The sequence below is a fragment of the Oncorhynchus masou genome, chromosome 28 (genome assembly GCF_036934945.1).
Source record: "Oncorhynchus masou masou isolate Uvic2021 chromosome 28, UVic_Omas_1.1, whole genome shotgun sequence".
NCBI classification, from domain to species: domain Eukaryota; kingdom Metazoa; phylum Chordata; class Actinopteri; order Salmoniformes; family Salmonidae; genus Oncorhynchus; species Oncorhynchus masou.
The window spans coordinates 67534125-67553256 of NC_088239.1; the positions used below are offsets into that span (position 1 = coordinate 67534125).

At 47.1% G+C, this 19132-nt stretch overlaps 1 protein-coding gene across 1 annotated transcript in view; it reads left to right on the top strand.

Moving 5' to 3' along the window:
- Positions 1 to 19132, top strand: part of LOC135517047 (unconventional myosin-XVIIIb-like) — a 66874-nt gene that overhangs the window by 8323 nt on the left and 39419 nt on the right. The window contains exons 3-19 of the mRNA XM_064941073.1: positions 3344 to 3481; positions 3734 to 4201; positions 6469 to 6532; positions 9281 to 9393; positions 9550 to 9717; positions 10051 to 10261; positions 10410 to 10552; positions 10734 to 10834; positions 10912 to 10975; positions 11087 to 11231; positions 12892 to 13062; positions 13449 to 13539; positions 13737 to 13929; positions 14017 to 14097; positions 15596 to 15716; positions 17689 to 17836; positions 19018 to 19132. The exon at positions 19018 to 19132 is cut by the window's right edge and continues 69 nt beyond it. Of these exons, the coding sequence (XP_064797145.1) occupies positions 3344 to 3481; positions 3734 to 4201; positions 6469 to 6532; positions 9281 to 9393; positions 9550 to 9717; positions 10051 to 10261; positions 10410 to 10552; positions 10734 to 10834; positions 10912 to 10975; positions 11087 to 11231; positions 12892 to 13062; positions 13449 to 13539; positions 13737 to 13929; positions 14017 to 14097; positions 15596 to 15716; positions 17689 to 17836; positions 19018 to 19132 (2535 nt within the window). The remainder of the gene's footprint in view (positions 1 to 3343; positions 3482 to 3733; positions 4202 to 6468; positions 6533 to 9280; positions 9394 to 9549; positions 9718 to 10050; positions 10262 to 10409; positions 10553 to 10733; positions 10835 to 10911; positions 10976 to 11086; positions 11232 to 12891; positions 13063 to 13448; positions 13540 to 13736; positions 13930 to 14016; positions 14098 to 15595; positions 15717 to 17688; positions 17837 to 19017) is intronic.

A 19132-nucleotide genomic window follows, 5' to 3' on the forward strand; every position in this document is an offset into this window, starting at 1 on the left:
TACTATTCTAAAACATGTTCTCGGGTTTAAAATAATCAATACTGAAACTTTCAGATGAAGTTTGTGAGTGAATTAAACATGTTCAATTGCTTTCATGACTGTATTCTCTCACTACCCTGAGTTTAAGACAAGGGTTTAGCTATCTTTGAATTAAGGACATTTCCAATAACTTCATTTTCAATAATCACATTTCTTTTAAACGTTTTGCTTAATTATGGAAAAACATAAGAATTGCAATACAATTTCCTATAACCCTTTTGAGGAGTAGGAACTTTGCTTAACATTATTCATAAGTCTACAGTTAAGGAAAAAATGGCAGTTAAGAAGAAATTTCATCGAAAGAAGGTTCTGTGAATCTGGCCCAGGGGAGTAGAGGTCAGGGTTGTAGTGTGTCTGAGAAGTCCAATGGATCAGACAGCTAAGTCAGGCTGAAACCAGAGGAAAGGAGAGCAGTACACGAGACCCAGGTGGCGAGTGTGTTGGTGAGGGAAGAAACAGTAGTTTGTGAGAGGTTGTGCAGTTGTCTAGATATGTGAGAGTGCTTGTGTGCTTATGACTTCACGAGAAAGACTGATATTTCTGAGAGACAGCTGGTTTGTGCGTGGCTGGTGTTGAGTGATCTGCCACCTGTCATGTATTCCACCTCATCGTGAGGCGTTTCATCATGTGTTGTCAGCAGTGGTTACTACATCTCATCAGAAAACATGCTGCACCATAACACGTGATTCTGAACTTACTGTTTGAGAAACACTGCTAAACATACACTACATGACCAAAAGTATATGGACACCTTCTCGTCAAACATCTCATTCTGAAATCATGGGCATTAATATGGAGTTGGTCCCCCCTTTGCAGCTATAACAGCCTCCACTCTTCTGGAAAGGAACATTGATGCAGGGATTAGCTTCCGTTCAGCCACAAGAGCATTAGTGAGGTCAGGCAATGATGTTGGGCGATTAGGCCTGGCTCGCAGTCGGTGTTCCAATTCATCCCAAAGGTGTTTGATGGGGTAGAGGTCATGGCTCTCTGCAGGCCAGTAAAGTTCTTCCACACCGATCTCAACAATCCATTTCTGTATGGACCTCGCTTTGTGCACAGGGCATTGTCATGCTGAAACAGGAAAGGGCCTTCCCCAAACTGTTGCCACAAACTTGGAAGCACAGAATTGTCTAGAATGTCATTGTATGCTGTAGCGTTAAGATTTCCCTTTACTAAGGAACCATGAAAAACAACCCCAGACCATTATTCCTCCTCCACCAAACTTTACAGTTGACACTATCCATTCTGGCATGTAGAGTTCTCTTGGCATGCGCCAAACCCAGATTAGTCCGCCGGACTGCCAGATGGTGAACAGGTCTTGTACTGACGTTACTTCCAGAGGCAGTTTGGAACTCGGTAGTGAGTGTTGCAACCGAGGACAGACATTTCCACTTCACAATAACAGCACTTACAATTGACCGAGGGCAGCTCTAGCTGGGCAGAAATTTTACAAACTGACTTGTTGGAAATATGGCATCCTATGACGGTGCCACGTTGAAAGTCACTGAGGTCTTCAGTAAGGCCATTCTACTGACAATGTTTGGAGATTACATGGTTGTGTGCTCGATTGTATACACTTGTAAGTAACAGGTGTGGCTGAAATAGCCCGAATCCACTAATTTGAAGGGATGTCCACATACTTTTGTATATAAAGTGTATCTTTCAATGTATACTTTATCCATCCCCATCTCTTTCTCTCTCTCCATCTTCCCTCTGTCTTTGCTTTGCCTGTTTCTCTCCATCCCTGTACTCGTAGAAAAAAGGGTTCCAAAAGGGTTTTTCAGCTGTCTGCATAGGAGAACCCTTATTGGGTCCAGGTAGAACCCTTTGGGGTTCCATGTAGAACCCTCTGTGGAAAGGGTTCTACATGGAACCGATAAGGGTTCTACCTGGAACTAAAAGGTTTCTACCTGGAAACAAAAAGGGTTTTGCAAATGGTTCTTCTATGGGGACAGCCAAAGAACCATTTTAGGTTGTAGGTATAAAAATAAAATTGAAGAGTGAATTTTCCTCTTTCTTCTCTGCCTATCTTTCTCCCTCTCTATTTTTTCCCTCTCTCCATCCCTCTTTCTCTCATTCCTGTTTCTCTCCATCCCAGGTTCACAGTGTCACCATTTATGTGTTGACCCACCCCCACTCTGACATCACATCACGCTGACCTCTGACTGTTTGACCCCTCACCCCTGACTCCTCCCCCAGCAGCCGTTGCCATGGCACTTTCCTCACGCTTAAAGCTCTGGGAGCAGAAGGGAGGTGCAGAGATGATGTGGCATGAGGCATTTGTGTCCTAGAATAGTCTGGAATGGTCTTCACTCTGTTTGTGTTCCAATTGTGTGTTCCCTTAATGTGTGTTCTAATGAGTCATGTTGAAGATGTTTGTAGTCTAGAATTATCAGCCTGTGTGATCTGGATTAGTTGTTCTATGAGTGGGCTACCGTGTGTCCCACACACTGCTTTGCATCTCCCATCTGCAAATACAACCACTCCTGTGTGTACAAACAGTAACCAGAGCATCACACACACACCCTACCTTCCTTCCTTCCTCACTCACTCACTCACTCACTCACTCACTCACTCACTCACTCACTCACTCACTCGCTCACTCGCTCGCTCAATTAGTTATTTGATTCACTCCTCTATTACCAATCCCAATGTCATTCTTATGTCTCTATATGTTAGCATTATGGACCAGTAACATATTTAGACCACATCTGAGCTGAGGACAGGAGAGAGAGGAGAGCTGTCTTACTGACCTTTCTGTCCTCCTGTCTCCACAGTAACAGCAGGTTAAATCTAATCTGACCATTACCTCTGGTGGTATTAATAGACCAGTAATGAACTAGTCATTCACTAGTTGTTAAGTAGTTACACACCATTGACATAATCTGTGTCAGTAATTCACACCTGTTTGTAGCCAATAGGAAACTCTGTGAACTCGACTGATCTGCAGTCCTCAAAGTATATGATATTTGCTGTTCCACACTAGCATGTGTTTGTGTGTGTGTATATAAGTGTGAAAGTGTGTGAGCTATCCTGCTATCACAGTATATTGCTGTTGAGCCTGTACTGAGCGTAGACTGCATTGTATCTATTTCTAACAGTATATCTGCTCTGCATGGAAGCATTGGTCTGTGGCCCTGTTCAAATTACATTAACTGCCAACTATAGGTTAAAATACATACTGTGAAAATACATCCCCTTTTTCTACAAGGATAAAAGGATGAATGTGTACATTTGTATTTGAACAAGGCCTGTGTCTGTCATATCAGTCTTACCCTCTCCATCCCTCCATTCCACTCTACAGATAAAGGAGAAGAAGGAAGAGCCCACCTCTCCTCCGCCTCCTCTGTCAGCCCTACCGGGAGGCTTCCTCAAACAGCTGGTCAGAGAGACAGAGAAGGAGACCAAACAAAAAGAACCTGAGGTCAAAGAAGAGAAGGTGGTAAGAGAAAGAGATGAAGGGGTGAAAGAGAGTGGAATTGAAGGATGGGGATGGAGAGAGTGAGGGAGGAGAAGAGGAGAAGATAGAAAGGGATGGACGGAAGGGTGGAGTTAGAACGCGAGAGAGACAATTGGAAAGGAATAACCTGTTTCTTCCGAGGGTCGATAGCAGGTCAGCCAATGGTGAAGTAAAGGCAGAAGGTTGCTTTGTGTTTTTACTTACCGTGGTGGTGTCCATCTTGTATCGTTCCAGCCCAGTAAACTGAGTGACAACCTGGTGCAGCAGTTCCTCCTCCCAGACCAGACTCCACCAATCCTGGAAGCTGAGATGGCACTACGTAATGAGCATTTGGTCAATGGAGAACGAGGCCGCCACTCCAACCAATCAGATCTCAAGACCTCCTCGCCCCCGCAAATAATTTCCCCCGAAATCAAGAGCCCACCTTTGGGGGACACAGCCAAAAAGGAAGTGACCTCAGAGCCACAGAAACAGGAAATGACGACAGAGCAGCTGAAGCAAAAACAAGAAGTTACATCAGAGCTGCAGGGGCAGGAAGTGAGGTCAGGGAAAGAGAAGGTGACAAATGATGCCAAGAAGCAACAGATGGAAGGAAAGAAAGAGAAGCAGAAAGAGGTGAAGAAAGAGGGAGTGATCGAAGAGAGACTGGGGCCTGAGGGGCAACAAGCAGACACCACCTCAACACAACACAAGAGGAAAGAGGTATGATGTCACGTGGACCTATCATAGGATATCTACTGTGCATACCATACACACACACACACACACACACACACACACACACACACACACACACACACACACACACACACACACACACACACACCCTTACATACAGTGGGGCAAAAAAGTAAGCCACCAATTGTGCATGTTCTCCCACTTAAAAAGATGAGAGAGGCCTGTAATTTTCATCATAGGTACACTTCAAATATAACAGACAAAATGAGAGAGAAAAAATCCAGAAAATCACATTGTAGTATTTTTAATGAATTTATTTGCAAATTATGGTGGAAAATAAGTATTTGGTCAATAACAAAAGTTTATCTCAATACTTTGTTATATACCCTTTGTTGGCAATGACAGAGGTCAAACGTTTTCTGTAAGTCTTCACAAGGTTTTCACACACTGTTGCTGGTATTTTGGACCATTCCTCCATGCAGATCTCCTCTAGAGAAGTGATGTTTTGGGGCTGTTGCTGGGCAACACGGACTTTCAACTCCCTCCAAAGATTTTCTATGGGGTTGAGATCTGGAGACTGGCTAGGCCTCTCCAGGACCTTGAAATGCTTCTTACAAAGCCACTCCTTCATTGCCCGGGCGGTGTGTTTGGGATCATTGTCATGCTGAAAGACCCAGCAACGTTTCATCTTCAATGCCTTTGCTGATGGAAGGAGGTTTTCACTCAAAATCTCACGATACATGGCCCCATTCATTCTTTCCTTTACACGGATCAGTTGTCCTGGTCCCTTTGCAGAAAAACAGCCCCAAAGCCTGATGTTTCCACCCCCATGCTTCACAGTAGGTATGATGTTCTTTGGATGCAACTCAGCATTCTTTGTCCTCCAAACACGACGAGTTGAGTTTTTACCAAAAAGTTCTATTTTGGTTTCATCTGACCACATGACATTCTCCCAATCTTCTTCTGGATCATCCAAATGCTCTCTAGCAAACTTCAGACGGGCCTGGACATGTACTGGCTTAAGCAGGGGGACACGTCTGGCACTGCAGGATTTGAGTCCCTGGCGGCGTAGTGTGTTACTGATGGAAGGCTTTGTTACTTTGGTCCCAGCTCTCTGCAGGTAATTCACTAGGTCCCCCCATGTGGTTCTGGGATTTTTGCTCACCGTTCTTGTGATCATTTTGACCCCACGGGGTGAGATCTTGCGTGGAGCCCCAGATCGAGGGAGATTATCAGTGGTCTTGTATGTCTTCCATTTCCTAATAATTGCACCCACAGTTGATTTCTTCAAACCAAGCTGCTTACCTATTGCAGATTCAGTCTTCCCAGCCTGGTGCAGGTCTACAATTTTGTTTCTGGTGTCCTTTGACAGCTCTTTGGTCTTGGCCATAGTGGAGTTTGGAGTGTGACTGAGGTTGTGGACAGGTGTCTTTTATACCGATAACAAGTTCAAACAGGTGCCATTAATACAGGTAACAAGTGGAGGACAGAGGAGCCTCTTAAAGAAGAAGTTACAGGTCTGTGAGAGCCAGAAATCTTGCTTGTTTGTAGGTGACCAAATACTTATTTTCCACCATAATTTGCAAATAAATTCAAAAAAAATACTACAATGTGATTTTCTGGACTTTCTTTTCTCATTTTGTCAATCATAGTTGAAGTGTACCTATGATGAAAATTACAGGCCTCTCTCATCTTTTTAAGTGGTAGAACTTGCACAATTGGTGGCTGACTAAATACTTTTTTGCCCCACTGTACTTGCTCCACTGGGGCGTCGTAAAAGGAACACGTCAAAGCCTGCTTACTCCCTGGTTACATTGAAAACAATGTCGCAGGCCTGTTAGGCATAAACATGCGCACTGACAGACACATACAGACATGCACACAGACATGCACACAGACACACACATGCGCATTGTCAGACTTGCACACATACACACACTGGAACCTCGACTTACTCACAGAACACACACATACTGCATGCCGTAGAATACACATAGGATTTAGCATCTCTCACTTTCTTTTCTCTCTCTCTCTCTCTCTCTCTCTCTCTCTCTCTCTCTCTCTCTCTCTCCCTCTCTGTCTCTCCCTCTCTGTCTCTCTCTCTCTCTCTCTCTCTCTCTCCCTCCCTCTCTGTCTCTGTCTTTCTCTCTCTGTCTCCCTCTCTCGCTCTCTCTCTCTCTCTGTCTCTCTCTCTGTCTCTCTCTCTGTCTCTCTCTGACTCTCTCTCTCTCTGTCTCTGTCTCTCTCTCTCTCTGTCTCTCTCTCTCTCTCTCTCTCTCTCTCTCCCTCAGGTGAGGGATGTGTGGTATGAGATTGGCACTGTGTGGTACGTCCACAAGGAGGGCTTCTCCCTAGGTAAGTGGTGGTAATGTAGTGGAATGGTGATGCAGTGTGGTAGACTGCTGTGTGTTCTGAGGTATTGGGTTGCATTGGTTGTGTATTAATAGTACCTTGCTTTACCACTGTCCTCCTGTATCCAACACTTCATACTGCGGGAGACATTTTGACAGCTACTAGTATCCTGACATACTGTATACTATATACTGATGTACTATACCAATAGTATTTGATGTACTATAGCAGTATTTTGATGTACTTTACTGTAGAATATCTAGCCACTCAGCATTTAATCCTATTTTTCATACACCCACATATACACACACGCATATACTGATACACACACACACTCACACTGGTGATCAAAGATTAGGGATGCATATCAAATTTTAAGCCCCTGGTACATAAACCCTGCTGGGTAATCCCTGTATAGCTGTGCTGTGGGAGTAATAGTGAGAATATTACTGAGAATACAGACTAGAGCCACAACCAGGAAACCCACTAAGACTTCTCTCCACAAAAACAACAACAAAAATAAATCCTGTTGGGACAAATCTACAGTGCTTACTGTGGTGTTAACAGTATTTACTGTAGTATGCGAGTATTATAAAATCTGCCTAAGAAAATATGCGCATTTTCCCACCAGATTTTGTTTACATCAAAACTGACTTGTGCGGATTAAAGGCTGTGCGTGATGACGTAGTGCACCTAAAAAACACTTTTGCGCTAAAGTTATGATGTACTGAATAAAAAACATGAATTCATTGTGTTTCCATAGCATTTTCCACTCAATCGATGGTTTTTCACACAAACTGTTGCAATAAATGGCAAAAATGATCAGTCTGGTTTTTGCTCATGTTCTCTAGACAACAGTTTGCTGATGAAGATGACAGGTTATATGTTGAGATGGATAAGAGCAAGATCATTCTTATTTGTTAATTGGCAGCTAAGTGAATCATCATCATGTCACGAGCATACAAATGAAGACCCATGATATTTATTGGAAAGGAGCATCAAGCTTGTCACTGTGCACTTTCACCACCCTGTGAAGTTCATCATATAACATATTCGATCCATAGCCTAATAAACTGTGCATGCTTTTTGAAGTTGTAGTGGGAGGACAACACAACATGCACTACATGACCAAAAGTATGTGGACACCTGACGTCGAACATTGCATTCCAAAATCATGGAGTTGATCCCCCCTTTGCTTCTATAAAAACCTCCACTCTTCTGGGAAGGCTTTCCACTAGATGTTGGAACATTGCTGCGGGGACTTGCTTCCATTCAGCCACAAGAGCATTAGTGAGGTTGGGCACTGATGTTGGGTGATTAGCCCTGGCTCGCAGTCGGCATTCCAATTCATCCCAACGGTGTTCGATAGGATGGAGGTCAGGGCTCTGTGCAGGCCAGTCAAGTTCTTCCACACCGACCTCGAGAAAGCATTTCTGTATGGACCTCGCTCTGTGCACAGGGGCATTATCATGCTGAAACAGGAAAGGGCCTTCCCCAAACTGTTGCCACAAAGTTGGAAGCACAGAATCATCTAGAATGTCATTCTATCAATGCTGTAGCATTAAGATCTCCCTTCACTGGAACTCAGTGGTGGAAAAAGTACCCAATTGTCATACTTGAGTAAAAGTAAAGATACCTTAATAGAAAATGACTCAACTAAAAGTGAAATATACCTAAGTATCAACAATAAATGTAATTGCTAAAATATACTTAAGTATCAAGTATCCTTATATTAAGCAACATTTTTAAATTTATTCACGGATAGCCAGGGGAACACTGCAACACACAGACATAATTTTCAAATGAATCATGTGTTTAGTGAGTCCGCCAGATTAGATGCTGTAGGGATGACCAGGAATGTGTGTGAATTAGATTACAATTTTCCTGTTTTGCTAAACATTCAAAATGTAATGAGTACTTTTGGGTGTCAGGGAAAATGTACAGAGTAAAAAGTACAACATTTTCTTTAGGAATGTAGTGAAATAAAAGCTGCCAAAAATATAAATAGCAAAGTATCAAGTATTTTTTACTTAGTTACAGCAGTGGTGTAAAGTACTTAAGGATCCTAGCCTGAACCATGAAAAACAACCCCAGACCATTATTCCTCCTCCACCAAACTTTACAGTTGGCACTATGCATTCGGGCAGGTAGCGTTTTCCTGGCATCCACCAAACCCAGATTCGTTCGTCGGACTGCCAGATGGTGAAGCGTGATTCATCACTCCAGAGAACGCGTTTCCACTGCTCCAGAATCCAATGGCGGAGAGCTTTACACCACTTCAGCCGACGCTTGGCATTGCGCATGGTAATCTTAGGCTTGTGTGCGGCTGCTCGGCCATGGAAACCCATTTGATGATGCTCCCAACGAACAGTTCTTATGCTGACGTTGCTTCCAGAAGCAGTTTGGAGCTCTGTAGTGAGTGTTGCAACCGAGGACAGAGGATTTTTACGCGGCCCTCGCCGCGATTGGTTGCATAACTAATTTTACAGACACTAAAAGATCCCACAAAGTCGAACAAACAAATTGTCTGTCGACATTTCTGAAATTGTTCCAACACTTCCTATTTCCATAACAGATGTCATGTTTTTTTTAAATACAGTGTGGTCTTACTTGCCAAAAATCTGTGGATGGAAACATGGTTAATGATAAACATCAAAGTCATCTTTTAGTGACTACTGGATTTTTCCTGAGACTTCCCATTGGTAGGTTTATACTGAGCTTTTTCTGTGATTGGTGGGTTCTGTATTCCAGCCACTCAGCTGAAGCCAGACGAAGGAACCCCAGATCTCCCAGCAGGCTTAGTGAGAGTCAGAATGGAGACAGATGGAACACTGCATGATGTCATGGAGCACGACATCCACAAGGTAGTCTCTCTCTCTCCCCTGACTTCCTGTCTTTCCTTTACCCTCTCTCTATTTTTTCTTCTCTCTCATCCCTCTCTCACATGGTCTTTCTCTCAACAATATCTCTCCTTTCTGACATCTCTCTCTCGCTCTCTCTCCCTCTCTTTTTCTCTCCAGTTGAATCCCTCTGAGTTGGACTTGTGTGAGGACTTGAGTGAACTGCAGAGTGTGAATGAGTGTGGAGCACTCCACACGTTAACCAGTCGAGCTAAAGCCAGCCTGCCTCTCACACAAGCAGGACCCAACCTGCTCAACTTCTGGCCTCCGCTGAACCAACACGGCAAGGTTAGCGCACACACACACACACACACACACACACACACACACACACACACACACACACACACACACACACACACACACACACACACACACACACACACACACACACACACACACACACACACACACGCACACACACCCTTACATACAGTGGGGCAAAAAAGTATTTAGTAAGCCACCAATTGTGCATGTTCTCCCACTTAAAAAGATGAGAGAGGCCTGTAATTTTCATCATAGGTACACTTCAAATATAACAGACAAAATGAGAGAGAAAAAAATCCTAATTTTATACATTTCCTGTAGTTCCAATTGAATATTGATGTCTCCTCTCCCTAGACCCCTCGCTCCCGTCGTGGGGACAGTGTGTGGGACGCTCCCCCTGCCCTGGCCGCTCTAGTCAGGCGTGTCTATGTCTCCATGGTGGGCACCCGCAGGGACCAGAGTGTGTGTGCGGTGGGACGCAGCGGCACAGGCAAGACCACCTCCTGCCAAGCCTTCACACACACACTCCTGAAACAGGCTGGCACTGCCGGAGACAGCATCAGTGGTTAGTACCTGTGTGTTCCTGCGTGCAAGCGGAATGTCATGTAATATAAAGTATTTGTGTATAACATATATGGGGTGTTGGAGGTAATAGCACATTGTGTATAATGTTATCTCTCCATCTGTTTGTGTTTGTGTCTGTGTGTGTCCAGTGGAGCGTATCCAGGCAGTGTTCACAATCCTGAGGTCGTTTGGGTGTGTGAGCTCTCAGCACAGTGATGCCTCTTCTCGCTTCGCCATGGTTCTCTCTCTGGACTTCAACCATGCTGGACTGGCCTCTGCCGGACACCTACAGGTACAGACACACATATAAGCACACACACTCAGACACACACACACATACATGCACGCACACACAAACACAAACATGCACGCACACAAATTGTTGCCCATTATCAAAGTGTATTGCTTATACTGCTATGTACAATATCATTGTCTCAACGCCTGATAATTACTTCCTCTCTCCTCTCCTCCAGACTATGATGTTAGAGAAGTGGAGAGTGTGTCAGAAGATGGAGGGAGAGAGTAACTTCCTGGTCTTCTCCCAAATGCTGGCTGGACTCAGTACAGAGATGAGGTACACACACACACACACACACGCACACGCACACACACACAAACACTCTTACATGACTTCCTGTCTCCTTCTGATAGGACGGAGCTGCAGATGCACCAATTCCCAGAGGCCAACTGTTTTGGAATAGTCCCTCCCACCAAGGTAACCAGGACATGTTGCTAACCTTTGTGTTTTTTGGCCATATTGCTTACTCTACATACTATACATACTAATAGGCCCTGCTTCCTACCATCTCCTCCATCCCTCCATCAGGTGGAAGAAAAGCAGCGTGCATCAGTGGCCTTCACCAAGCTGCTGGTTGCCATGGAAACTCTGGGCTTCTCGGCCAATGAGCAACGAGCAATATGGCATGTCCTGGCAGGGTTGTACCATCTGGGAGCAGCGGGGGCATGTAAAGGTATAGAGTTTATATCATAGACTGTACCATCATCTCTCTCTCCATACCATTTACTACAGTGCCTTCGGAAAGTATTCAGACCCCTTGACCTTTTCTACATTTTGCAAGGTTACAGCCTTATTCTAAAAGATTAAATTGTTTTTTTTCCCTCATCAATTTACACAGAATACCCCATAATGACAAAGCAAAAACTGTTTTTTTGTGCAAATTTATAAAAAATAAAAAACTGAAATATTACATTTACATAAGTATTTAGACCCTTTACTCAGTACTTTGTTGAAGAACCTTTGGCAGCATTTACAGCCTCCAGTCTTCTTGGGTATGACACTGCAAGCATGGCACACCTTGGCACAGCTGTTTTCAGGTCTCTCCAGAGACGGGTTCAAGTCCGGGCTCTGGCAGGGCCACTCAAGGACATTCAGAGACTTGACCCGAAGCCACTCCTGCGTTGTCTTGGCTGTGTGCTTAGGGTCATTGTCTTTTTGGAAGGTGAACTTTCACCCCAGTCTGAGATCCTGAGCACTCTGGAGCAGGTTTTCATCAAGGATCTTTCTGTACTTTGCTCCGTTCATCTTTGCCTTGATCCTGACTAGCCTCTATGCCATTGAAAAACATCCCCACAGCATGATGCTGCCACCACCATGCTTCACCATAGGGATGGTGCTAGGTTTCCTCCAGATGTGACGCTTGGCATTCAGGCCAAAGAGTTCAGTCTTGTGACCATCAGACCAGAGAATCTTGTTTTTCATGGTCTGAGAGTCTTTAGGTACCTTTTGGCAAACTCCAGGTGGGTTGTCATGTGCCTTTTACTGAGGAGTGGCTTCCGGGTGGCCATCTCAAACCTCTTCCATTTAAGAATGATGGAAGCCACTGTGGGGACCTTCAGTGCTGCATAATTTGTTTTGGTACCCTTCCCCAGATCTGTGCCATGACACAGTCCTGTCTCGGAGCTCTATGGACAATTCCTTCGTCATCATAGCTTGGTTTTTGCTCTGACAGGCACTGTCAACTGTGAGAGACGAAGGTTGAAAGTCATGCGTCCTCCGATACACAACCCAACCAAGCCGCACTGCTTCTTAACACAGCGCGCATCCAACCCGGAAGCCAGCAGCACTAATGTGTCGGAGGAAGCACCGTGCACCTGGCAACCTTGGTTAGCACGCACGTCGCCCGGTCCACCATAGGAGTTGCTGGTGCGCGATGAGACAAGGATATCCCTACCGGCCAAACCCTCCCTAACCAGGGCGACGCTAGGCCAATCGTGCATCGCACCACAGACCTCCCGGTCGCGGCAGGTTACGACAGAGCCTGGGCGCGAACCCAGAGTCTCTGATGGCACAGGACACGCTACAGTACAGCGCCCTTAACCACTGCGCCTCCCGTGTGTAGATTGCTGAGGTTTTATTTATATTTAATCCATTTTAGAATAAGACTTAAAGTGATAACATTTCTATAAAGTCAAGGGGTGTGAATACTTTCCGAAGACACTGTGGATTATACTTTATATAGTTTAGCTGTTAGTAGGATCTATGAAAACATGACAGTCATGCCAATACTTTCTTTTTCTGTTTTCCACCCTCTTCTTTTCTTTTTCCTCCCCTTTTTCTCCCCTCCCTTCCTTCCCCTGTCCTCCTCTCCCCCCCTCCCTTCCTCACCCCAGTGGGGCGTAGGGCGTTTGTGAGTTTCGACAGTGCCCAGGTGGCCAGTAGTGTATTGGGGTGTGAGGGGGAGGAGCTCCACACAGCAGTGTTCAAACACCACCTCAGACAGCTGCTCCAGAGAGCCACCGGGGGCGGCAGAGAGAGACACGCTACTACTGATGCAGAGGAGGGTAAGATAGAGACACACAGGTACTCGCAAGCAGGCAGGCAGGCAGGCAGGCAGGCACGCACGCACACACACACACACACACACACACTAAGTAGTTAATAAGTAGTAAGTAGTTGAAAAACACATTCGAACTCTCAACCTTTGGGTTGCTAGATGTTCACATTACACACACACACACACACACACACACATGTAACCATACCAAACATAACATATCATACTTATTTGAGTGTCTATGCATTTACTATGTTACGTCTACACGTCTAGTCTATGAGAACAGGCTGGTCACTCTGCCTCATCCTGTGTGTCTGCCCCACCTCTCTCTTTCTCTCTCTCTCTCTCTCTCTCTCTCTCTCTCTCTCTCTCTCTCTCTCTCTCTCTGTCTAGGTCCCAGGATGAGTGCTACTCAGTGTGTAGATGGCATGGCTTCTGGACTGTACGAAGAACTCTTCACGGCTATAGTGTCACTTATCAACAGGTACACACACATGTTCTGTCATCACACACACCTTTTATTTTTTGCCTGTTCAAGACTAGTAGAGTACAGAGTATCAAGAGTCATCTGTTTGTGGAGTTGTGATGTAGAGCCACCTCAGGCAGTGTAGTATCTCTATACCTGAGTATATGTGGTAGTGGTGAGGTGAGCCCGGGGTGTTTCCTGCTGTCTCCCCCCAGGGCTCTGAGCTCTCAGCAGCTGACATTAGCCTCTGTGATGGTGGTGGACACTCCCGGCCTCCGCAACCCCAGACACAGTGCAGAGGAGAGGGCTGCAGGCTGGTCTGAACTCTGTCATAACTACCTACAAGAAAGACTGCTGGAGTACTACTACACACACACCTTCACACACACACTGGAAAGATATGCACAGGTATAGTAACACACACACACACTCATGTAATGTGATACTGGTTCACCTGTATGACTGCTAAGACTGTGTATTGTTTTGTTGTTGCAGGACGGAGTTCAAGTAGACTTTGAAGCTCCAGAGACCAGTCCTGCTGAGGTGGTGTCCTCCATAGACCAGCCTGCTCTACAGGTAACACACACACAACTGTCTGCTACCTGCACCTAATACACACAACTGTCTTCTACTTGCACCTAACACACAACTGTCTGCTATCTGCACCTAACACACACAACCGTCTGCTACCTGCACCTAACACACTCACAACTGTCTGCTACCTGCACCTAACACACACAACCATCTGCTACCTGAACCTAACACACACGACGGTCCTCTACCTGCACCTAACACACACAACGGTCTTCTACCTGCACCTAATACACACAACCGTCTGCTACCTGCACCTAACACACACAACTGTCTGCTACCTGCACCTAACACACACAACCGTCTGCTACCTGCACCTAACACACACAACGGTCTTCTACCTGCACCTAACACACACATCCGTCTGCTACCTGCACCTAACACACACAACTGTCTGCTACCTGCACCTAACACACACAACTGGCTGCTACCTGCACCTAACACATACAACCGTCTGCTACCTGCACCTAACACACACAACTGTCTGCTACCTGCACCTAACACACACAACTGTCTGCTACCTGCACCTAACACACACAACTGGCTGCTACCTGCACCTAACACACACAACTGGCTGCTACCTGCACCTAACACACACAACTGTCTGCTACCTGCACCTAACACACACAACTGGCTGCTACCTGCACCTAACACACACAACTGGCTGCTACCTGCACCTAACACACACAACTGTCTGCTACCTGCACCTAACACACACAACTGTCTGCTACCTGCACCTAACACACACAACCGTCTGCTACCTGCACCTAACACACACAACTGTCTTCTACCTGCACCTAACACACACATCCGTCTGCTACCTGCACCTAACACACACAACTGTCTGCTACCTGCACCTAACACACACAACTGGCTGCTACCTGCACCTAACACATACAACCGTCTGCTACCTGCACCTAACACACACAACTGGCTGCTACCTGCACCTAACACACACAACTGGCTGCTACCTGCACCTAACACACACAACTGGCTGCTACCTGCACCTAACACACACAACTGGCTGCTACCTGCACCTAACACACACAACTGGCTGCTACCTGCACCTAACACACACAACTGGCTGCTACCTGCACCTAACACACACAACTGGCTGCTACCTGCACCTAACACACACAACTGTCTGCTACCTGCACCTAACACACACAACTGTCTGCTACCTGCACCTAACACACACAACTGTCTGCTACCTGCACCTAACACACACAACTGGCTGCTACCTGCACCTAACACACACAACTGGCTACTACCTGCACCTAACACACACACAGAAGAGACTACAGCTCTGACACCCTTTCTGAGAACTTCCACTAATTGTCCAGTGTGCCACACAGTGTTCCGGGCACAGTGTTCCGGGCACAGTGTTCCGGGCACAGTGTTCCGGGCACAGTGTTCCGGGCTCAGACGAGCCTCGCCAAATGAACGTGGTGTGTGTTTGTGTGTCCGTGTGTGTGTGTGGTAGGTGCGAGGGGCAGAAGGAGACCCCAGAGGACTGCTGTGGGTTCTGGATGAGGAGATGGTGACTCCAGGATCGACAGAAAACACTGTCCTGGAGAGAGTCTGCCAGTACTACAGCTCTACTGGTGAGATGGGAGAGTGGGGAGAGTGGAGAGAGTGGAGAGAGTGGAGAGAGTGGAGAGAGGGGAGAGTGGAGAGAGTGGAGAGTGGGGAGAATGGAGAGTGGAGAGTGGGGAGAGTGGAGCAAATGGAGAGTGGAGAGAATGAAGAGTGGGGAGAGTGGAGAGAGTGGAGAGTGGGGAGAGTGGAGAGAGGGGAGAGAGTGGAGAGTGGGGAGTGGGGAGAGTGGAGAGAATGGAGTGGGGAGAGTGGGGAGAGTGGAGAGAGTGGAGAGTGGAGAGAATGGAGAGTGGAGACTGGGGAGAGTGGAGAGAATGGAGAGTGGAGACTGGGGAGAGTGGAGAGAATGGAAAGTGGAGACTGGGGAGAGTGGAGAGAGTGGAAAGTGGAGAGTGGGGAGAGTGGGGAGAGTGGAGAGAATGGAGAGTGGAGAGTGGGGAGACTGGAGAGAGTGGGGAGACTGGAGAGAGTGTGGAGAGAATGGAGAGTGGGGAGAGTAGAGAGTGGAGACTGGGGAGAGTGGAGAGAGTGGAGAGAGTGGAGAATGGGGAGAGTGGAGAGAATGGGGAGAGTGGAGAGTGGGGAGAGGGGAGAGAGGGGAGAGTGGAGAGTGGAGAGTGGAGAGTGGAGAGAGTGGAGAGAGTGGAGAGTGGAGAGAATGGAGAGTGGGGAGAGTAGAGAGTGGAGACTGGGGAGAGGGGAGAGAGTGGAGAGTGGAGAGAATGGGGAGACTGGGGAGAGTGGAGAGAGTGAAGAGTGGAGAGAATGGAGAGTGGAGAGTGGAGAGTGGAGAGAGTGGAGAGTGGAGAGAGTGGAGAGAGCGGAGAGTGGGGAGAGTGGAGAGAGTGGGGAGACTGGAGAGAGTGTGGAGAGTGGAGAGAATGGAGAGTGGGGAGAGTAGAGAGTGGAGACTGGGGAGAGGGGAGAGAGTGGAGAGTGGAGAGTGGAGAGTGGAGAGTGGAGAGAGTGGAGAGAGTGGAGAGTGGAGAGTGGGGAGAGTGGAGAGAGTGGGGAGACTGGAGAGAGTGTGGAGAGTGGAGAGAATGGAGAGTGGGGAGAGTAGAGAGTGGAGACTGGGGAGAGGGGAGAGAGTGGAGAGTGGAGAGAATGGGGAGACTGGGGAGAGTGGAGAGAGTGAAGAGTGGAGAGAATGGAGAGTGGAGAGTGGAGAGTGGAGAGAGTGGAGAGTGGAGAGAGTGGAGAGAGCGGAGAGTGTGGAGAGAGAGGAGAGTGGAGAGAGTGGAGAGTGGAGAGAATGGGGAGAGTGGAGAGTGGGGAGAGGGGAGAGATTGGAGAGAATGGAGAGTGGTTCAGAGTGGAGAGAGGGGAGAGTGGAGAGAGTGGAGAGTGGAGAGAGTGGGGGAGTGGAGTGTGGGGAGAGTGGAGAGAGTGGAGAGGGGAGAGTGGAGAGAGTGGAGAGTGGGGAGAGTGGAGAGAGTGGAGAGTGGAGAGAGTGGAGAGTGGGGAGAGTGGGGAGTGGGGGGTGGGGAGAGTGGAGAGAGGGTAGAGTGGAGAGAGTAGAGAGTGGGGATAGTGGAGAGTGGAGAGTGGGGAGAGTGGAGAGAGTGGAGAGTGGAGAGAGTGGAGAGTGGAGAGAATGGAGAGTGGAGAGAGTGGAGATAGTGGAGAGAGTGGAGATTGGGGAGAGTGGACAGAATGCAGAGTGGAGAGAGAGATAATGACATTTAAAATGTGAGTCTAATGCTTCCTGTTCATTTTTATTGTTTATTTCACTTTTGATTATTATCTATTTCACTTGCTTTGGCAATGTAACCATGCCCTTAGGGAGGGCGGGTGGGCGGGAGGAAGAGAGGGAAAGAGAGAAGTGAGTGTGTGTAAGAGTTTGGGTGAGAGTGTGTATGTCAGTGTCTTGTCAGTTTCAGTGACACAGAAGATATAGTGTCAGCAGTGGACATGTGATTATGTTGTAAGGTGGCATCGACGTTCAGTTCTAAACTCTGGTTTGTCTGTCCTCAGTGCGTAAGTGTGAACAGCCCCTGCAGTGTGAGGTGAGCCACCTGATGGGTTCTGACCCGGTCAGATATGACCTGACGGGATGGTTCAGCCTGGTCCAGAACAACCCTTCTGCTCTCAACGCCATCTCACTGCTGCAGAATTCCTCTGTGTAAGTGTTGCCGAATCTCAGATCCACCCTTCGCCCTAATTACTAACCATGTTACCATATTGCTTTTATCCATTTAACTATTTCAGATCTATAAGATGTTTAAATATATGTATATGTGTGTTTATTGAAATTATATCCAATACAATTTTTTGGAATGAATTAAATGTTGGCTTCAGCCTTTCCTTCTGTCTCTCGCTCTTTTTCTCGCTCCCTCTCTTTCTCTTTCTTTCTCTCTTTCCCCCTCTCCCTTTTTCTCTCTCTCTCTCCCTCTCTTTCTCCCTCTATTTACCCATCTACCTCTCTCTCCCCTCTCCCTCTGTTTCTCTTTCCCCGACTCCCTCTTTCTCTCTCTCCCTCTTTCTCTCTTTCTCTCTCTCTCTCCCTCTCTCTCTCTTTCTCTCACTCCCTTTCTTTCCCCCTCTCTCTCTTTCTTCCTCTCTTTCTCTCTCCCTCTCTTTCTTGCTCTCCCTATTTCTCTCTCTCCCTCTTTCTCTCTCTCCCTCTTTTTCTCTCTCTCTCTTTCTCCCTCTCTTCACCCCTCTACCTTTCTCTCCCCTCTCTTTCTCTCTCCCCCTCTCTTTCTCTCTCTCCCTCTTTCCCCCTCTCCCTCTGTTTCTCTCTCTCCCTCTTTCTCCCCCTCTCTTTCTCTCTCTCCCTCTCTTTCCCCCTCTCCCTCTGTTTCTCTCTCTCCCTCTTTCTCTCTCCCTCTCTTTCACTCTCTCCCTCTCTTTCCCCCTCTCCCTCTGTTTCTCTCTCTCCCTCTGTTTCTCTCTCTCCCTCTTTCTCTCCCCCTCTCTTTCTCTCTCTCCCCCTCTCTTTCTCTCTCTCTTTCCCCCTCTCCCTCTGTTTCTCTCTCTCCCTCTTTCTCTCTCTCCCTCTCTTTCTCTCTCTCCCTCTCTTTCCCCCTCTCCCTCTGTTTCTCTCTCTCCCTCTTTCTCTCTCCCTCTCTTTCTCTCTCTCCCTCTCTTTCCCCCCTCCCTCTGTTTCTCTCTCTCCCTCTCTTTCCCCCTCTCCCTTTCTCTCTCTCCCTCTCTTCCCCCCCTCCTTCTCTTTTTCTTTCTCTCTCTTTCTCTCTCTCCCTCTCTTTTTCTCTCACTCTCTTTCTCTCACTCCTTCTTTTTCTCTCTCTCTTTCTCCCTCTCTTTACCCCCCTACCTCTTTTTCTCTCTCTCCATTTCCAGTGGGGTAGTGAAGGCGTTATTCGGCCCCCGTGCCTCTGTGCCCCCTCTGTGTCGTGGTTTGGGAGGGGTGGAGGGGGGCAGCCAGCGTTCGCTACAGAGGAGTGGCACCGTCAGA